The sequence below is a fragment of the Corapipo altera genome, unplaced genomic scaffold, assembly GCF_003945725.1.
Source record: "Corapipo altera isolate COAL_440 unplaced genomic scaffold, ASM394572v1 60, whole genome shotgun sequence".
Classification (NCBI taxonomy): Eukaryota; Metazoa; Chordata; class Aves; order Passeriformes; family Pipridae; genus Corapipo; species Corapipo altera.
The window spans coordinates 3,327,848-3,347,512 of record NW_020884912.1 but is presented as its reverse complement, the minus strand read 5'-3'; the positions used below and the strand labels follow the sequence as shown (position 1 = coordinate 3,347,512).

At 40.3% G+C, this 19,665-nt stretch overlaps 1 protein-coding gene across 3 annotated transcripts in view; it reads left to right on the top strand.

Moving 5' to 3' along the window:
- The first annotated feature begins 3,917 nt into the window (after positions 1–3,917).
- CAP2 (cyclase associated actin cytoskeleton regulatory protein 2) overlaps positions 3,918–19,665 on the top strand; it is a 68,603-nt gene continuing 52,855 nt past the window's right edge. The window contains exons 1-4 of one of the 3 annotated variants that reach the window (XM_027654031.1): positions 4,018–4,035; positions 9,818–9,925; positions 15,618–15,742; positions 19,278–19,378. In XM_027654031.1, coding sequence (XP_027509832.1) covers positions 15,619–15,742; positions 19,278–19,378 — 225 coding nt within the window. In that variant the 5' untranslated portion in view covers positions 4,018–4,035; positions 9,818–9,925; position 15,618. Of the gene's footprint in view, positions 4,036–9,817; positions 9,926–14,203; positions 14,211–15,617; positions 15,743–19,277; positions 19,379–19,665 lie in introns of those variants that run through there. The other 2 variants (XM_027654030.1, XM_027654032.1) reach the window with 2 other exon arrangements.

The window sequence follows — 19,665 nt, the reverse complement described above, 5'->3', positions numbered from 1 at the left end:
GAGTGGCTTTCCCAAAACATCTACAGAACTGAATTAAACCAGAAAACCAACATTAGTAAAAGTAGTCACAAAGATTAGTATTTGTGAGATCAGAACAATTTCCCCTTGGACCCAGCAAAGCCCTTAAACATATCCTGAATTATAAACAAATGAGTAATACCATCCCTATGTGACAAGCTGCTTAAATACAACGGGAATGCTTAAGTGTTCTGCTACACAGGGATGCCATTACTCACATACTTAATGATAAGCACGTGCCTATTACTTAACTTTTTATGTTGCCATGCCTAAAAAGAAGCATACAACTAATTAATGTACAATTATGAGAGTCCACACCCCCAGATCTTACTGCATAAAAGAGAATACAGAGATAAAAAAGCAGTAGAGTGACATCTTTGAAATTAAATGTAAATTGAATCTGCCTGAATATTTTACAGGTGATCAGTTTGAATGATGACAGATTCAGCCTTATTTCACACTAGCTTGAAAGAGGAAAAATAGTCCACTTCTTTGGCATAGTCTTCCCTTTTTTTCCCCTGCATGTTTTGACACTTGATCTGTACAAGATATCCACAAAGTGCTCTTCACAGATGCATTTTGTTAATTAGCTATATGCTGTTTTTCAAAATCTGTAGACTAAACAGCAGATTTCGTATGCAATAGGCATCTTGACATGTCCTGAATGCACTCCAATATTATCTAAGCAGATGTAGGAAGTCACACTACAAGATTTTCACGATATTCCAATTTATTTTCACATCAGTAACTGTTTCTGCAATTTTAATTTGTATTAATATTTTCTGCATTGTCCCAGCAAAGACAGACTTAATGAAATCAAGGAAATGAGCAAAAATATTTGTGGTTTTCTCCAGACTCATCTATGAAATATTTAGATGCAACTTTCTTCAGTAGGGAAATTTTACAGTCATATACATTGAAAGTCCATTTTCAACATAACTAGGAAAGCAGGAATTAACATTTCCAAGTTTTTGCCTGTGAAAAAAACCATGTATGCAAATAAAAGATGCACCAGAGTATTTTCTTCTAAGTAGGTTACAATGTTATCACTCTACAGAGATTTTGATAGCCTATCTCTACAGCCTCTGATCTGTACTTTGGGATCACTGCACAACTTTAGAAATACAGTCTTCTATAAAAGGGAATAAAACATACCAGCCTTGCCACAGATTGTCTGCAGCAGCAAAGTCGGTAAGTAAAATAAAAAAAAATCATGAAGTTATATTAAATGCAATACACTAGGCTTCATTTTAATGTAGCCCCCTGCAAGAGGCCTATTACTGTACCTCTTGCTTAAGAAGAGCTCCTCATAATTTCAGGAGGACTAGAGCATAAATTAGAATTTTAAGAGTTTTTTTCAGTGTTTCAATCCTGAAGTTGGTGACCCTGTCCCCACTAGAAAAAGTATACAGATAATCACTACGTACTTTCTGCATATAAATCTAAGCCAATACACAAATGTGTTGTTAGACTGAGGGCAAAATGCTCAGCCTTAAACTCTGATCTTCCAGTCATTCCTTGCTCAGTGTTTCACTTGATGCCAATTCCAATGCCACTTCCAAAACTTATTCTTTATTGCTGTTCAAGCCTTTTTCCTTGATGAGATGAAAGAATAGCATATCATCTAGTCCATATTTTTGCACATACAATATTTTGCAAAGTCCACAATTTGTATATCTTTCGTTTGTTTCTTCTCTTTGGGGGGATGTTGCTCAGCCTGTATTAATTCCTTCTAGAACTGGCCTTTCAGATTACCTTTCTTTATTATAGAAACTACAAGGCTTTCTTCTCTAATATTTTCAGGCACTACATCTTATATCTTTGCTTGCCACTGGGTTTCCTCCATATTATAAGATCGCTTTACAGTTACTGAATCTCCCCTTTTTTCCTTCTGACTAAATTTATTAGTTCTTTTTGTTCCCTTTACCTTAGTCTTAGCCTTTCAAGTTTGCCAAAATTCTCCTGGGGACAAGAAAAAAGAACTCACTTGTTTTTGTGAAGAAAGGACTAGAATACAACAGAGAAGATGGATTACAGACATGTTTTAGACATGTAGGGCATCTGCTGGTTTGATAGCCTCATAGGACTTTCCATGGAAAGGAATTACCCAGTAGTTTCTCCTTCTTTTCCACATACCTATTATGTAAAAGGATGATGTGGAGTGCTTGACTGAGCTCTTACACTAAGAGCTTATGAAACTTTTCCTCACTTAACTACATTACATTTTTTCAAATTAAATTGATATTCTACAGAAAGTCTACTGCATTTATCATCCTAAACTTTCAGCCTATCACGCTGACACTGCACAGGCGTTGGGATTTTTTTCTTCTGAGTTGTAAGGAATATGGAATTTGGGCTTTAATCTAAGCGTACTAGATTCGCTATTTCTTAAGCCTTTGTTGTTTTTTTTTCCCAGAATGAGATCTTCTGGGCTTGTTTCTTGCTTCTCTTAAGTAGTGTCTATGTTCTGTGCATTTTTTCAGTCAGGTTTTCAATTCCATCCTACCTTTTCCTTCTTGGAAGTTTCAGCAAGACCCTCTGGTTTAAAACTTGTGCTGTTCTGTTGATTTCATCTGGCTGTTTATACATGCCAAGGAGAAGCAGTTCATTTCACTGCATACAGGAAACTGCACCAGTAATTCTTTTGCAATTTCAAATGCCAATTACATTGTCTGCACTAGTGAGTTTGAATCCTAGACAGATCCTTGGAGTCTGCTTGCCTTTGCTTAATGCTGACTTTATGCATGTGAGGTCTGTGAGCTCCTGTTAACTATGGTATTCTTGTTAAAATATGACTTTCCTCAGCCCACATGTAACTGCTGCACAATTAAAACAAATCCTTATGTTGCATATTTTATACCGGTGTTTTCAAACCATCAGATATGAAACACAAAGTCTTCTAAAATAAGCTATATATTTGATAGAGAAATATGCTACCAATTTTTGCGCAGCCACACGGTTGACTTGAAAAATGTATGTGGGCTTTTTTATTATCACTAACTAATGAATTCTTCTTCCATTCAAGAACAAACTGTTCCTTTAGAGGCTGTGAATTCATGGTCTTCTCCCAAGACTTCCGTGCAGAAAGCCAGCTCATTTGATATGAGGAGGTGAAGCAGATTTCAGGAGGATGATCAGATGTCCCTTGGGACCATGTGGTGACAAGCACTGCATGAGTGCAAAACATGTGTGCTCCCCATTGGCCAGGGGTACCGACTGGTGTGAAGCCCACAGGGTCTGACAAACGAGGCCTAGGTGTGAAGGTTTGCCTGCTGGGAGAAGTCCTGATTTCATGGCCGTACTGAATGAAGGCATCAGCCCCACCATGGGCCCAGCTACAGCAGTGGTCAGGCTGGCACAGTTAGTCCGGCCCAGAGTAGGCAACATCCTGGTGTACGTGAGGCTGCCCTCAGCCTCCCCTGCCATGTGAAGTGAGGAGTCTGATGGTTTCCACATGGGCCTCGCTCTCGTTTCCCAGCGTCAACCGGGCCAGTGTGGTGTGGGATGCTCACTTCCCACTCTCCCAAGCTGTGCCCGATGGGCAAGCAAGGCCACCATGCCAGCAGCCGTGGGTGCCCCTGCCCTGGGTACCAGCGCTCTCCCCTGCTCCTTGCATGATGCTCCACCACTGCCATTTCCCCAGACTCCCAGCCGCCGCCGTGAGACACCTCTCTCTCTCTCTCTCTCTCCATTTTCACACTCCACCCACTTTTTGCTTGCTTTCTCCATCTCTGTCACCGTCTCTCTCCCCTTCTGGACTTGTCTTTATTTGGCACTCCCGGAAGCTGCAGGGCATTGCTCTCCCTGCCTGCCCGGGCAGCTGATGTGACTGACTGACACCGGCTCCCGCTGAGGAGGAGGAGGAGGAGGAAAAGAAGGAGAAGGAGGAGGAGGAGGAGGAGGAGGAGGAGGGAGAGCAGCGGCGTGGCGAGGGAGGGGGGGGAGCGAGTGACCGGCCGCGGATTTTCATTGCAGAGAGGAGGGGGGAAAAAAAGGCCACGCGGGTCATCAAAACAGGTAACTCAAGAGCAGGCGGCGGCGGGAGGGGCGGGATGCGGGGAGCGGCCCGACCTCTCCGGCCCCGGGCAGGCGCGGCCGGGGCCGTGTCTGCGCTCCCGCCGGCGGCAGCAGCAGCGGACATCTTGGGGATGGGGGACAGTAATGAGGGGACGGCTCCGGGCTCGGCCGGGGGCTGCAGAGCTGCAGCGTAATTCCTTGGGCGGGCAGTGCCCCGGGCGCTATGTGGGTCAGGGACCCGCGCTGCCCTTCGACTTCCCTCCTGTCACCTGCGCCGGGCTGCGCACGGAAGGCGTCCCCCTCCCTCCCTCCGATCCCCAGGGCGATAAGTGGGGAGGAAGTAATCTGGCCGGGGAGCGGGGGGAGACCCGAGCGAAATACCACGGCAGATGAGGGATCCTCTTTGGGGCTGAAGTCAGACTTCCTCCGCCGAGCCCCTGGTCAGCGCCGGGAACGACTCCGGGGTGCTTTGGGCCCCCGCCCCGCGTCCCGGCAAGCCGGCTTTCCGACGGGCTATTAAAAATTTCCCCGGCTTGTTTATGCCGACCTGGCTGTCAAGCTGTGCTGGTCTTGAACTCTCTTAATCAGCGTAAGATGATCTAATTCTGAGGGAGGTGGCTGTAGTGCCCGTGGGTAGCTGGGCGCCGAGTCCTTGGATCCCCCCGCCCTTGGAGCTAGGGGTGTGCGTGTGGTGGAGGTGGCAGAGGAGCCCACAGGTTTAGCCCAGAGGAGAGGGTTAAATAGCATCTTAGGGTGAGAGATGGGAAGGCATAATATGTACCTTTACATAGAAATATGTGAAGGATACTTGAAATACAAGGCAGAGTTCAGAGCGAGCAGGAGGAAGGCAGAAATGAAGGACCGTGAAGCCGAGATCCTGCATTTTGCAGGGACTTGACATCTGAAGGAGAACTACCCCGGAGACACAGCCAGCACAAAGACGAGGAGAACTTATGACCCCACCTAAAAATGTGCAGTCTGTCCTTTGTTTTGGGGATTGTTGTAGATTTGTATCTTAGCATTACAGGATCAACAGCGAGGATTTTTATCAAGTAGAATTCAGATTTCATAATGTGCAGGAGCAATCTTAAAAACAAAGACCATCCGAGGAAGAAAGCTTTTTTTATATGCCTTACCTGAGTGTGTTTGTTTTCTAATGATGGAAAAATGTAGCCAGAAAAAAAATCTGCACAGAGACCTGTCCATTAGGAAATAGTTGGAAGGGATCTGTTTAGCAAGGGGGCAGGGTGGGATAAAGCAGCAGATATTTGTCAAGTTATTTCTAAGCTAGGCAAAAGTGGCAATGGTTTATGGACTACCATGTTTCATTGCTCTATGAAATTGTAATCAGAAAACTCATCCTGCTTCAGAAATGTAACTTTAAAAATTATTTAAAATAGCAAAGTGGTAGATAAAATGAATTAAAACTCAATACAGTACTCTCAAAGATGGCCTTTTAAGACCTTCCTGTGAGTCAGATATCCTAATTTTTGTGCAATTTTTTATCCCAGCATTTCCTTTTAATTACTTATTATGCAAATGATAATAAACTTTTTTCTGGTTCTATGCATTTGCAGCACAAGGATTTCATAACACTGGTTCTATTTTGAGCAAGTTTGCACAAGAACAAAGGCAAGCCACCTTCTATAACAAAGCCAAGGCACATACAACAATATGGTCTTTTTGATCTTGGGCATAACAAAAATACTAGTCTTCAGAATACTCCTGTGATTGACTTGTGTCTTTCCCCTCGAATGCTGCTCAAATGTGGAAGGTGGACAGGCACAACTCCAAATGTAATGAATAAAGTATGTTTTCTCAATTAAATAAAAATTAAGAGGATGTGCATTATTTACTATTACGGAAGAACTGACCTATGACGTTTTCATTATTCTTTTTCAGCTGTGGCTTTCACTTTAGTGGAGAAAAGGGTTTCTTGGTATACCATAAGGAGCAAGAGTACGAAGATTACATGTATGAAATCCCCTCCCATCATTAGATTTTCTGAATCCACTGTATAATTTTTATTCACCATGCAAAATACATCGGGCACCCTAAGTTAGAGAAAAAAAAAATTAAAAAGAATGAAAATTCCCCCTGGTCTAAAATTCATGGGAATTTGAATTAGCAGGTACTGGAAAAGGCAGTAGAGTGCAGCAAGGAGGGCTGAAAACCAGCTCTCAGCCTTGACATTGACTTGCAGCAGTACCTGGAGCAAGTCAGATAATCTTTGTGTGTTTCAGTCTGTGGCCTGTCAGTAACAATAAATTTGGGATTGGTTTGAACTCTAGAGAAATGGTGAACTGCCAGATTTGTTAAAGAATATTCTTTGTGGTTCTGCATGAGTTTTAACATCATGTGCAACAGCAGCAAACTCAATAGCTGCAGTTGCTGCCTACTAGAACATCTGACTACATGAAAGAGAACATTCTTTTCTTATCATGCTTATTGGGGCAAAATCAAAGAAACACCTACAATAAATCAGGCATACATTATTGCAGTTATTCAGACAGCTATTTTATTGTGAACTGGTAAAAAATTTTGCTTGACAAAGCACACCTAATATATATAAATAATTTTAATTCCTGTCTCTATAACTTAATATGCATGATTTGCAATAGGGGGAACAGCTGGGAACATGTCATTTTCATGTAGTACAGATTCTGTTCCAGTTGCTCGCATATTTTTGAAAAACAAGTAATTTTGGTTAGATAAGGTTTACTGACTCTTCAGATATTAAATGCTTTGAACTCTAAAGACTCAGCCATTCTTCAGAATGTCACTGCCAGAACTATGGCAGAATGGCAACACCTTTCCTAAGCAGTGTCCACTGAAGTGACAAAAGCATACATGAGCGCAGTAGCATCTATGGCAGAGATTATACTGATTCAGATAGTTCATCAAGACTATGGAATTTCGGGTTTCTTAAATCTCTGTGACCTTTGTCACCATGTTAGCAAGGCTTTATGGCGTAGACACTACCACAGTTCATACATGTAGTGGCTACTGTTGTCTTTATTTTACCTGTCCACAAAAGGTATTCTGACTTCAAATTTCAGGGACTTCTTGTTACTGAAAAGGTCCCATTGAGACTACTTTCCTGAGTACATGCTAATGGAATTGCTCTGTCTGACCCACAATTTTTAAGAGAACAGCAGGCTAAAGAAGTTGCTTGTAAAATCCAATATACCAGTAGTAGTATGCTTGGAATCAAAGGCTCAGTACTTTTGTAGCATATATTTAAAAAAAAAAAAACCACAAAACCCAGGGAAATGTTCAATTACAGTATTGAATAGTGTCATATTTTTCCAAAAAGACGTGCTTAGATCCTATGCATTAAAGCTATGTTTTGTATTAGCTTAAATACTTAATTAATTGATTTTTGGAAGGAATGCAAATAATTATTTACATTTCTGTGTGTAATCTGTCATTGTTTAGATAGAAGAAACAGCACCTAACAGCTCTAGGTCCCGTTAAGCAGCCATCATCAAAAAGGGTAACGTTATAAGTATCTACTGTGGGTCCAGTTTGATCTTTCTGGGTCTCACAATGGAAAAATAGCCAAATGTCTCAGATCTAGTAAATTGCATGGATTATCGTTAAAACTCAGGACCTCTAGGTGGTAACCAGCTTATAGCAGGAAACGGAAAGGTCTTTTTTAGTAGCAGGTGGCCCATTTCATCCTGAATCAGCAGGAAAGGCACAACCCATTGCAATGCTAGCCGTATTGCAGAGTCAGTTGGATGGATTTTAAAATGAGAGATGGGCAAAGGCCTTGAGTTTTTGTGATCAGTAAAGACCCCAACTGAGCTGCAGAGGAGTACTCATATGAGAGAAAGTTGGCTTCAGCCCTTCTGCTTGCTGCTGTGCTGGAGGAAGGGCTACACAGGCTGGAGGCTGAGCAGGGCAGCCATGATGAGCCTGAGAACATCAGATACAGAGTGCTGAGATCATAATTGCAGCAGGATGTTCTGGTAAGAACAAGAACACCAGCTAAATTGGCTGAAATCAAACCCAACTATTCAGGCTTCAGCATAATATGGATATGCATGAGAAGTAGGGTGTGGAAGCATTGTGAAAGGCCACCAGCACAGCAAACAAACCCGTTACTAACCTTGGTACTGAATAGCTCTAGTCTCCTCTTTTCTGCAGAAGTAATTACATAGTTTGCACTTTTAGAGCTTGCAGTACCATTTGCTTAGTTGTGACTTCCTCCTTTGCTTTTTTCCTTTCGCATCCCAGAAGCACTGGAACACTCCATAGGTGTTTGTACTGTGTGGAACTTACGCTTTTGGAGAGTTTAAATTCAATTTGTTTGGAACCGTAGCATAAAGGATCTTACTGTTCAGTTATTATGAGCTGAACTGAAGCACTTTAATAAAATCCATGTCTGCATGCAATAGTTTCTTGGTTGAGCAAGGCAGTCTGCTTACATACAGTAATTGGACTTGTGACAGGTAATTAAATGGCTTGTAAGGCCTTTAAGATGCTTGGTTACATGAAGAGCCCCACACTAATACATAGTAAATGAGGTGGCTAAGGACACTGCGTTTCTGTTGATTGGAGAGATACTAAAACTCTTACACTTCATTGGAGGGAGAGAAGAAAATAAAACCAAGACAAAAGACTATGAGCAGTGGTGACATGAAAAGGGAGCATAAAAAGAATAGGAGAATGTACTTAGAAACTGGGTTGCCTTGGTTATTTTAAGTCAATCATGCTTACACAGACTGTCAAGCCTTGACTTCTTCAGTATATCATTAAATAATGAACTCGTTCTTTGTGATCACAAAATTGATGACAGTCAAAATTATTCAGGAAGGAATAGAAGCTCTTTGCAGAACTTATGTATAATTAGAAAGTGAATTGATATTCCAGGAGATACTAAGCACATACATAAACACAGGACATATTTTAAAGAATTCATATTAAGTTATCAGAGGCCTAACTACAGTCCATGCTATTATTACATTGACTTGTAGACACACAGCTTGATGTGTGCAGTTACTCACCCATAATTATGAGACTAAACTGGATGTGATAAGAACTAAAATATATCAACAGTCTTAGGGGTATTTGTCAAAATAGAGATTGTTTTACAAGTGATTTTGTAATTTTTTTAAACAGTGGGATACAAAAATGTTTCTACTCCTTTCCTGCATGTTTTTGTGGACAGCAGCCTGATCACTAGGAGAGGGAGAGAAGCAGAGGAAGACCCAGAATGCAAACAGAAAAGTATGTTTGGTGGTACCAACAACATAAAGCCAGAAAAAAGGAAAAAACTTGGGTTAAATGGAAGAAGTTTCTCTTCTACACAAAAAGGTTTTTTACTTATAGAAAATAACCCTTGAAAAACACAGAAGGTATGCCGAAGAAAGAAGTCCACAGACAAGATAATTGAGGTAGCACACTGTTATGCACAGCAATAAGGGATTCATTCATAGCATATCAATGGTTTAACACAAGTTAAGCTATAGACAGAAATATTTTATGATGAGTATACTCGAACCAGGCAAGACTTCAAACCAGCTTATTAGTCAAAATGGCCCATCCATCCACAAAAAGCAAAAGTCACACGGACTTCTTTTTATCTTTTTGCTATCCCGGATATAACCCTTGTCCATTCTAACAAAAAAACCCCTATATATTTTAACTGGGCTTAAAAAAAAATTATTTTTTTCTCTATACTTGAAACTACATTCCAAGTGAGCTTGTAGCAGATCTAGGGGCTCAACAACACAAAAGGCTCTGATTTGAAATCCGAATCATTCTCCTCACACAGGGCTTTACGGAGAGGTCTTCTGGTTTAATCCACTTTGACATCAATTTGAGAACCCTGTTTACATTCCTCCTGTACAGCTAATGAGAGACAAAACACAAACCATACAAGGTAATGTTCCTATTGGTCTACCAACACATACTTTGTTGGTAGAATCTTTTATGGTAGTAACCCAAATAGCTTCAGGTGCTCCTCCTTACCTCTCAGCCAGTACCAAGCTGCTTCTGAGCTCTACCTGGAAATGAACAACTCCAGAGGCCCCAGGCCTCTCTGAACCAGGGTGGGGTGCAGCAGGAATTTGGGTCTCATGCCAAAGGTGGCAAAAAGACTGCCTGCTCAACACAGGCTTGGAGCGGGTACGTGCTTGAATAGGAAAGCCAGCAATTACAACTCCAGGCTGCCTGTGTTTTTTTCAGAAATGAAGTGCCATAAGATGCTTTTGTAAGTTGGGGGGATGCTCAGGAACATGTATGCATTTCCACTCCCTTGATGCATGTTGACATATATTGTACAGAAGAACTCTCAGAGGACACTGTGCTTTGGATCTATAAAATGTTCATGACTGGCTCTCTGATAGTACCAGCTGGCAGTGTGGGTTTCTGTATATTTTATTTCCTATCTCAGTAGTAATTTATTAAAAGAGTTAAAAGAGAAAGCATATGTATAGGCTGCTGTACTTCCAATAACACTGTGATTTTCCAAATGGTGTAGGAATGGTAGATACATTTGAAATGCCACATTGCTGGCTATGCTCTGTTTTAGGCATCTGCCCTTTTTTGACATAGAGAGGAGAACCAAATCTGACTTGTAGCATCTCAGATGATGAGCGTGAGTGAGACCTGGTGTAATTTTTCAGGTGCTAGATGTATTTGAAAGAACTGGTACCTAGGGGGGAAAAAAAACCAAATAAATTAAGCAGTCGTTTCTTTTTCTTTCAAATTAAAAGAATCCTAGGAAGTAAAACAAACTGTGAAACTATCTCTTGCTGATATTTGTCAGAGTAATATCATACTTTACAAGGTGGCACCATTCCTGTGTTCCAAATCACCATTTTTACATGCCTTATAAATCGTCATATGTTTATTTTTCCCCTTATGCTACTATACTGCTTTTCCCTGTGTGTTCATTACAGCTTGTTTCTTCTTGAGATAGAGCAATATGGTCCTCCACCATAAGTCACATACAGTGGTAACAGGAATAGTACCTGTGTGTTTTGACTTACAGTTTGACTGCTGTTTGGGATTAGTATGTCAGAGAATTTCAGTCTGCAGCCAAATTTTTTTTCCCTTGATAATAGATAAATGGTGCTTTGAGACAGCTGGGAAGAGAAGCAATGATCTCCCAAGGCCTGCCTGTAAAAAGAAATCTGCTTCTTGGACTTCAATATGCCTTCTTCTACCTGGTTTTGGCTTTACTTCTTTTGGGGAAGAAATGACAGATGGTAGTATTACTACATGCATTTAGCACTCCCAGAAAAGATATCATTAGCAGTAAACAGGGCAGAGCTGTGGATCCTCTGTCTTAATTTTTGTGCACAAGAGACAGTTAACAATGTCAAATATTAAATAATTTGTCGGTAGATGTGTGTTAACACCTTTCCTGGCTCTTAGGTGACCTTATTTTCAGTGAAGGATACTGTATTTCTCCACCAAGAGAACAACTGGATACATAGGAGTTGAAGCATTTTTAACTCTTTATAGGTGGTCAGCATCAAATCCAAGAAAAGATATATATGATTAACCTGATCATCAACTTCAAGATCAAAACTTTAATTAAAATCCTAGTAGAGATGAGATAGAGAATCTGTCTTGATGTAAAAATATACTTTAGGGAAGTGTATGCATCCTACAGACATATTTATATCCTCTTTATTTTCATTAACATGCCAAGATTTTATTTGACACTGTGAGTAGACCAGTCTTATTATTTATTTATAATATAGGCTCTGATGCTATATCACACAGACAGCATCTTCACAGAATCGAGCTGTACCGTTTGTGTTCTGACTCCTTCTGAGCTGTGGCTTTGTGGTATCTGTTTGACCACACTGTAATATTAACCAAATACGCGAATCCCTAAATATAGACAAAGATGTCAATGTTTAGATTGAGAATGGATGAAGAGAGTTTTCATGCTATTGCTCAGTGGAATCTTCACTTCAGAACAGTAACGTTAATTCCAGTGTTGTTTGTAAGATAGATGCCTAGTTAGTTGATGGTAAAGCAGGGTGTAAATGTGAGATTGTAGGTACAACTGATTTGCTCTTTTAGTGTTTTATACAGTAATCACAGAAGTGTACTTGGACTTTATTCATACATGACAGGGATACCTGTGTGTATTCTTATGTTCATGCATATGTGTAAGTATAGGTGCAAATACCGTGTACTCATGAATATATAAGTACACAGAAAAAAGGTAGATGCACTGTAAACGTGATGATTGAGTTATTAAGCATAAACTTCTGTATAAAAACAATAGAAACCTGGCATCCCTAATTTTAGGGTAAAAACAGTTTCTACTTCTGTTTTAAAAGACTATAACACTATATTATTCTGGGATTGGTCTCACTGGTGATATCTGGTTTTGGAAGAATGTGTGGTAATTCTGACCCTGAGATACGCTGCGTTGGTTAGAGCACGGTGCTATTAATACCAGGGTTGAAGGTTCAGTCCCAGTGTGGGCCATTTGCTTAAGAGCTGGACTTGATGATCCTTGTGGGTCTCTTCCAATTCGTAATATTCTGTGATTCTCCAGCTAATGGGAATAGAATAAAGCTGTGAAGAATATGGTGAACAAAAGACTGTTTCAGTGGGAAAGCGTTGCATAAAGATGTCCATAGGGTTATTAAACTGTGTTATTCCTCTGATCTTCTGACACTGTATTTTCTTAGCATCTTACAGAGGGAAGTTTGTTGGGTAGAACATTACAAATCTGCTCATATGTGAGATTCCTCAGACCTCCAGGTGTGTGCAGTCAAACATACTGAGTTTGTAATCAAACAATGGGCAAAATCAGGCTAAATAGGCCAAAAAGTAACAGGTCTGCCATAGAAATTTTTATATTATTTTAGTGCAATTTGGTGACATCATCCAGGAACATTTTAAGGCAGATTAAAAAAAACCCCAACCTACCCGACTGTATCTTCAAATACAGACAAACAAGAACTGTACTGGAAATGTATTCTAACATGCTGACGAAATGAGTTGACTGTTAGTATGCTATGTTAGACTACCCTAACTTTAGACTGGCTGAAAACATAACTTTTGAAATAGACACCATTTTAGGCTTTTATGTAGCAGGGCAAAATGTGAAAAGAATGTGTTCATAATATTTTTGAGAATTAACAGTGCTTTGTTTTAAGAAAAGGTTTAATATTCTCATGGAAGTTTGAGCATCACGGAAGCTCCCCTGATATATTCATCTCATTCATGCCAAGATATTTTTATCCTTGCAGTTTTGTGGGGGGTTTTTTGTTTGTTTGGTTTTTTTTACCTAATCGATTTTCCAAACAGAATAGTGTACATTTTCAGTATAAAGGAAGAACATTGCCAGCAGGTCAAGGGAGGTGATCCTGCTCCTCTCCTCAGCCCTAGTGAGGCCGCACCTGGAGTTCTGTGTCCAGTTCTTGGCTCCTCTGTCCAAGAGATACATGGAGCTACTTAAGCAGGTCTAGCTGAGGGCCACAAAGATGATTAAGGGACTGGAGCATCTCTCTTATGAGGAAAGGCTGAGGGATTTGGGCCTGTTCAGCCTTGAGAAGAGATGACTGAGAGGGGACCTCATCAATGTCTATAAGCATCTGAAGGGAAGATGCCAAGAGGATGGACCCAGGCTCTTCTTGTGGTGCCAGGTGATAGGACTAGAAGCAACTGGCAGAAACTGATGCACAGGAAGTTCCACCTGAACATGAGGAAGAACTTTTTCACTGTGTGAGTGACCACACACTGGAACAGATTGCCCAGAGAGGTTGTGGAGTCTCCCTCACTGGGGATATTCAAGAACTATCTGGACACAATCCTGTGCCATGTGCTCTAGGATGACCCTGCCTGAGCAGGGAGCTTGGACCAGGTGGTCCCTTCCAACTTGGCCCATTCTGTGATTCTGTGATAAGCAAAGAGAGCCCCTCTGAATTTTAACAGTGTTTGTCTGCATGCTGTCTAGTGTCATCCTCTTTTGGCGTTTTCGTTTTTCATTTCATTTAAATAGGAAAAACCCATCAATTTCAGACAAAATTCTCATGAAGAGGGTTCTCCCAAGGGTTTCTCGCTGTAAAATCTCCTGCTTCACTTTTAGGTCAAACCTCTTTATATTTATAGGGTAAAGTCTGAAAGTCCCGCCTTGTTTGACAGGCAGCATGACTCAGCACAAGAACTCTGCGTGTGTTTCTACAGTCCTAGTAACTAATCTCCTCTCACATTTAAATTTTAAAAATAAAAATACTATTATTTTTTATTAATAAGAATTATTAATACTAGTTTGTAAGTAAAACCATTTCTTTCCATGCTACTTTACTTTTTAATTGTAACATGTAGGCATTCTCCACTGGCTCTGGGGACACTGTAGCAGCAATGTTTGTTTTGGTTGCTAAGTGTTTCACAGTGTTGCAGTCTATTGGAATCTACTATTATGCTTTAATATCTTAAAAGTACTAGCACTTTTAGCAGGCTCTTCTTTAGGAACTGGTACATTTACACATATATTCTGGGTACACCTAAGCTTTCTAGTCTACAAGCCAAACAGGAATCAACCACAAGGTAGTGGTGCCAGAGAGCCTCTGACTACCTGCTTGCCCCAGCTGGGGATGCAAGTTCTGCTGCTGCTCCTACTTCTGCAGACCCCAGTGCTGGGCAGGGGATGCAGCCTAGTGTGGGAGCTGACCTGGAACTGTTCTCAAGGATCACGTTAATTAAATGATAGGGGATTTAAACATAGCTTTATCTTTGCTTATATAACTCGTTCTCACTCTGGATTGCATATAGCACTTTTTTCCCTGAGAGATTGGCCAGTATTCAAAAATGTCAATGCCTACACTGCTTCACATGTAAGAGAACAGATAATAACATTGTAGGGATAGAAATAATATGTGAGTTGTTAAAAATTTAACCTAATTTCTATTTAATTTTAAATCAGCAGCACTGTAGCAGTACTGCACAAGCAGGCCTCTGGATTTTTTTTTCTTTCCAAAGGTTAATTAATGCTTGATTCAAAAAACTTGGGAAACGCTGATTCGTATACCTACCAGAAGAATAAACACTTCAGTCAAGTGACTGAGGCTTACTGCAAAGCATGAAAGACCGAGACAAATTTTAGAATGTACCTTTTCAAGAATCAGGGAGTATACATTTAAAGTCATCCTTTCTGTCAAGTATTAATTGGGTCTGTACTTTTCACCTCTGTAAATGGTTGATGCAAATCATTGTAGACATAACTTTTAACCAGTTACTTCTATAACTGTTCCAGTCATCTCAGTATCTGACTGGGAGCATACACATACATTTGTCATAAATTATCCACAGGCAGACTTTCCAAAGCTACACTAGCAATGGTTCGAATCTGCTATTTACAAAGAAAAAAGAGAGCTCTGTTTTGGTCATATTCTCTGTTGACAAAGAAGCAAGGTACCCTATGTCAGCTTCATCACTGCAAATGCTTATCTGTCAGAAAGACAGTGCTTAAAAAATATGAGTTTTACCATAGAAGTTTATAAAAGAAAAAGCCAGAAGGTGAACAGAACTGTAGCATGAAGCGTTGACTTTATTTACAGGGGTCTAACACTCTTTCTATCCTTTATGATTTTTTTCAGAATGGCAGAGACTCATGGTTTGATGGAGAGATTGGAGAAAGCAGTGACTCGACTCGAATCATTATTTTCCAATTCACATAGGTCTGGTGGAATGGAGTGTGATGGCATCAATGGAGTCAATGGAAGTAAGTCTGTTTTTTTGAAGTACCATCTCTCTGTTATTTAAAAATTGCAAGTAGTGCACGTGTTTGTCTTCTAAGAGGAAGTGCAATCCCACTCGTTGCAAATTCTAAATTAATATAGCCTAGAGAATTCAAGATTTGACTGTTTCTGAAATATACTGTCCATATCTCAAGCTTTATTACTCTTTCCATCTTAGCATTTATATCACTGTAAATAACTCACCAGATGAAAATGTCTGCTTGAGCCCAATTAGCAGAAGAAATGAGACATCCCCAAAATTTACAGCAGAAATATTTCTGTAGAGATCACCAATATAAACACGGTGTTTATTTGCCAGCTCTCTCTGAATTTCACAGTGCAGACCCACTTCATTTAATTGTTTAATACCCTTAATCAAATATGAGTTTGTTCATAAGCATTTGCTTGCTACACATCCATGGCCTTACGTTGCTGTCTCTCAAACTCTCTTAAGTGGATCTCCAAAACACTACGTTGAAGAATATACCAAAAAAAGTCTGTTTATTCACATCATATCACCAAGTCATATTTTTGCACTCCTTAATTTTTTGTTGTTTCTGAACTTTATTGGATAAATAACCCTATAAACATGGCAGCTCCAAATTTGATTGAATAGAGGTGCCCTTTCCTTTCTGCAGAGCTTGTTTTTTCATCTAGAACCCCGACATATATCTCTTTATTAGCTTCATGTCCTTTGCTTTCTGTATTCCTTGGACCTTTGGTGCATTCTCCAGAGAAGAGTTCATCCCAGCACAGACTCAGCTGCTTTACAGAAGCTGCAGAATGCAAAGAAAGTTGCAGGCAGCTTCCTTTACTGACACAGCAGCAAGTCAGTGTGTGAGCTGCTTCATTGTCCTCTCTGCCAGCCCTGACCCAACAACATATGTGAGGGACCTTCCCCACACTTACATGTGCCATGGGCCTACACACTGACAGCTGCTGTGGAGCAGCTGACAGAGAGCAGCATGTTCCTGTGGCAGGAGGGGAGCATCTTCCAGCAGGCTTCCATAGCAGAGGAGTTAGCCAGTCACAGGAAGCTGGAGTAATGAAATGCTTGAAGTCCAAAGAAAACCTAGACAGCTAGTAAACCAAAGCAAAATCATGGCGAAATATGATCCATGTGCAAACTGACAAATAAATCAATCACTACTAGGAGATGTACATTTCTCAAAAATACAGACTTCAATTTTATAGTGAGTCTATTTAGGTGTATCTCTCTATTTATCCAGAGCTCAGTATTGCAGACCAGGTCTGCTTCAGAACAGGAGATAACTCGCCATGTGAGGTACTTCCATGAAAACTGTTTATATTCTTGACCTAACCTAAGAGCTCAGGCAGGTGAAAAGATTTACTCCCCAGGGAAGCAGAGGCTTAAAATCCCAACAGATCCCTAAAGGACACTAACTGACAAACCTTGTTGGAGTGAGATTATAAAACACACCCACTGGGAGACTGCGGTAAGAAGCTGAGATGAGCAGCACCATGGGGCGCTTGCCAGCCTGCACCGCATCTTCAGGCAGAGCTGTCTCACACGGGGACTCAGGAATTAGCTTTTGCTTGTGCAGTTAGGAAAGTCTTCAGCTTGTGTGAGTGATACGCCCACAGCACCACGAACACTGTTCTGTATGCCCGTGTTACTGTGCCTCTGCGGAGGTTCACATGCCCTCCACAGCCACTGCAGAGTAAACAACCTTACAGGTCTCTTTTCTTTTCCTCCATTAAAACTGACACTCAGCCAGAGCATGACCTTTTTTAAATCTCTAATGGAAATGGAGATATATTGCTTTCTTCTACCAGGCCCCCACTCCCCTAAAAGACCAATCCATAATTAGAATTATTTAGAAAAAAAATCAACTTGACTTTTCAGCTAATATGTTTTCAGAAACAACAAAATAACGAGGAGGATGGGAGACCTGTATGTTTACTGTTTTCCTAAATGGCATTACAACAGCAGGATTGCAAATAAATCATTCAATTGCTCTGCACAGCCCGCAGCAAATTCTAGTAAATGCTCCTGAGAGTTAGCTGTATTGAACAGTAAAAAATAGCATGGTTGCTTTCTAGTTTTGCATAGGACAATTGCCATTTGGTGAACTGCGATGTAAAACTCTGCTCTAAAGTAAAAGGTTACAGTGATTCTTTTGAAAACATACACAGATTTTGACAAAGAACATAAATGGGCTTTCAGAAGCATCTTCGCCACTAAAACCTTTTGTATACGGGGTCATTTGAGGGGTTTACATATGAACACTTACTATGGAAGAACGCCCAGAAATTCCTAGAATTATAGGTGAATGACATCAAGAGAACAAAAGGAGCCTCGAAATTCTACCTAGCTAAGTACATTTTCTTTTTCACACAGACCACTGCAAACTCCAGTTGCCAGAGCCTGTCTTTTTTTCTGTCAAGGAGCCAGATGACTCTTGTGGAATAAAGAGGGCTTTCAAAGATTACGAATTTGGACACAATTGTCATATAGTGCCAGAAGGTTAAAGCAGATTTTTTAAGTAAAGTCTGCTACCTCTGCAGACCAATCTTCCGGTTTCATTAGTAAGGGAAAGAGACTGGGAGGAATTTCAACCTTGGTCCCTCAGGTCCTACATATGCCATAAATTCACCTGTGTGTCACTCATGCTGTATCTGGCAAAGGTTCTGAGGCATAGACAAGACATGAGGATATGTCAGGGAGTAAAGGGAGGGCTGGGAGGCATCCAAGGAAAGATTATTTTTCCTATCTCAACAGGTACATAGAGCCATGTAGAAGCTAGGAGCATAAGAAATTGAGCCTTGTCTGCATTTTCTGATTGTCCACTTTATCAGGAAACTGCTCTGTACACCATATAGAAAATAGCAGTTTTATTCCTGTAATGTTAGACTGTATAACATATATGTAGTCAATGAGATATGTCATCTAGAAGACTTGTTTGAGCTTTCTTTGTCCAGTGACGGTTTCATAAGGTGAGGTGACAAAATAGGAGATTACAAAGCCACATCTCACTGCAAAAGTCTTATGTCAACCCATTCTAAAGACTTTCTTACTGGAAATGGAATGGATTGCTATTCAAAGCCACCAAACAATACAAAGACCTTCAGGAATGGGTGGGTAGTATAAAAATAGTTGTTGATTGTGGTGCAGATTCATTTTAGGGGATATTACTTGGTTAAAGTACAACAGGAGAATTTTGTTAAGACAGTAATACTTCTCAGGTCACTAGGCCTTTGAAGGCCTGAGAAGTGTTTATTTTAGCACTTGTCATTTTAAGACAAACACTACATTGTACACAGTAAATTCTCATCATGTTTCTATTCAAGTTCTACCAAGAGCAAGATTTTTTTTTATTTTCTAGCTAGGATAAAAAAATAATTATACATCCATTTTCAGTGACTTCACAAATCAGAAATGAAGTTACAGCAATCTCCTCTGTTTCTATGGTATATTTCCTCCACCTATTACACAGGAATTTCCTATGCATTATGTACTTTATGAATCCATTATAATGGAACTCTTTTCTTTTATAGGCATAGCACCATATGTTGAAGCCTTTGATAGGCTGCTGAATGGAAGTGTTGCGGAGTTTCTCAGATACAGCAAGATTCTTGAAGGTGATGTGAAGACACATGTGAGTAGTTACTCAGATTTTCTTCTGATGATAGAAGTACACAAGTCTTGGAATCTGTGTGATCAACCTTGATTTCCAAGTAGAGTAGAATCTTAATAGCAGAATTACCTCTGAATTATTAATTCTTCTAGTAGTAATAGTCTGGCATAACACACTGAGTACAGTTGGTTCAGGAAGGACAAAAGGTTCTATGGATTGATAAGAAGAGATTGCTTGCCTGTTACAGCACCAAAATTTGAAGACTTCTCAGTCACAAGCAATTTGAAGTGTCACATTGGCTGCTAAGC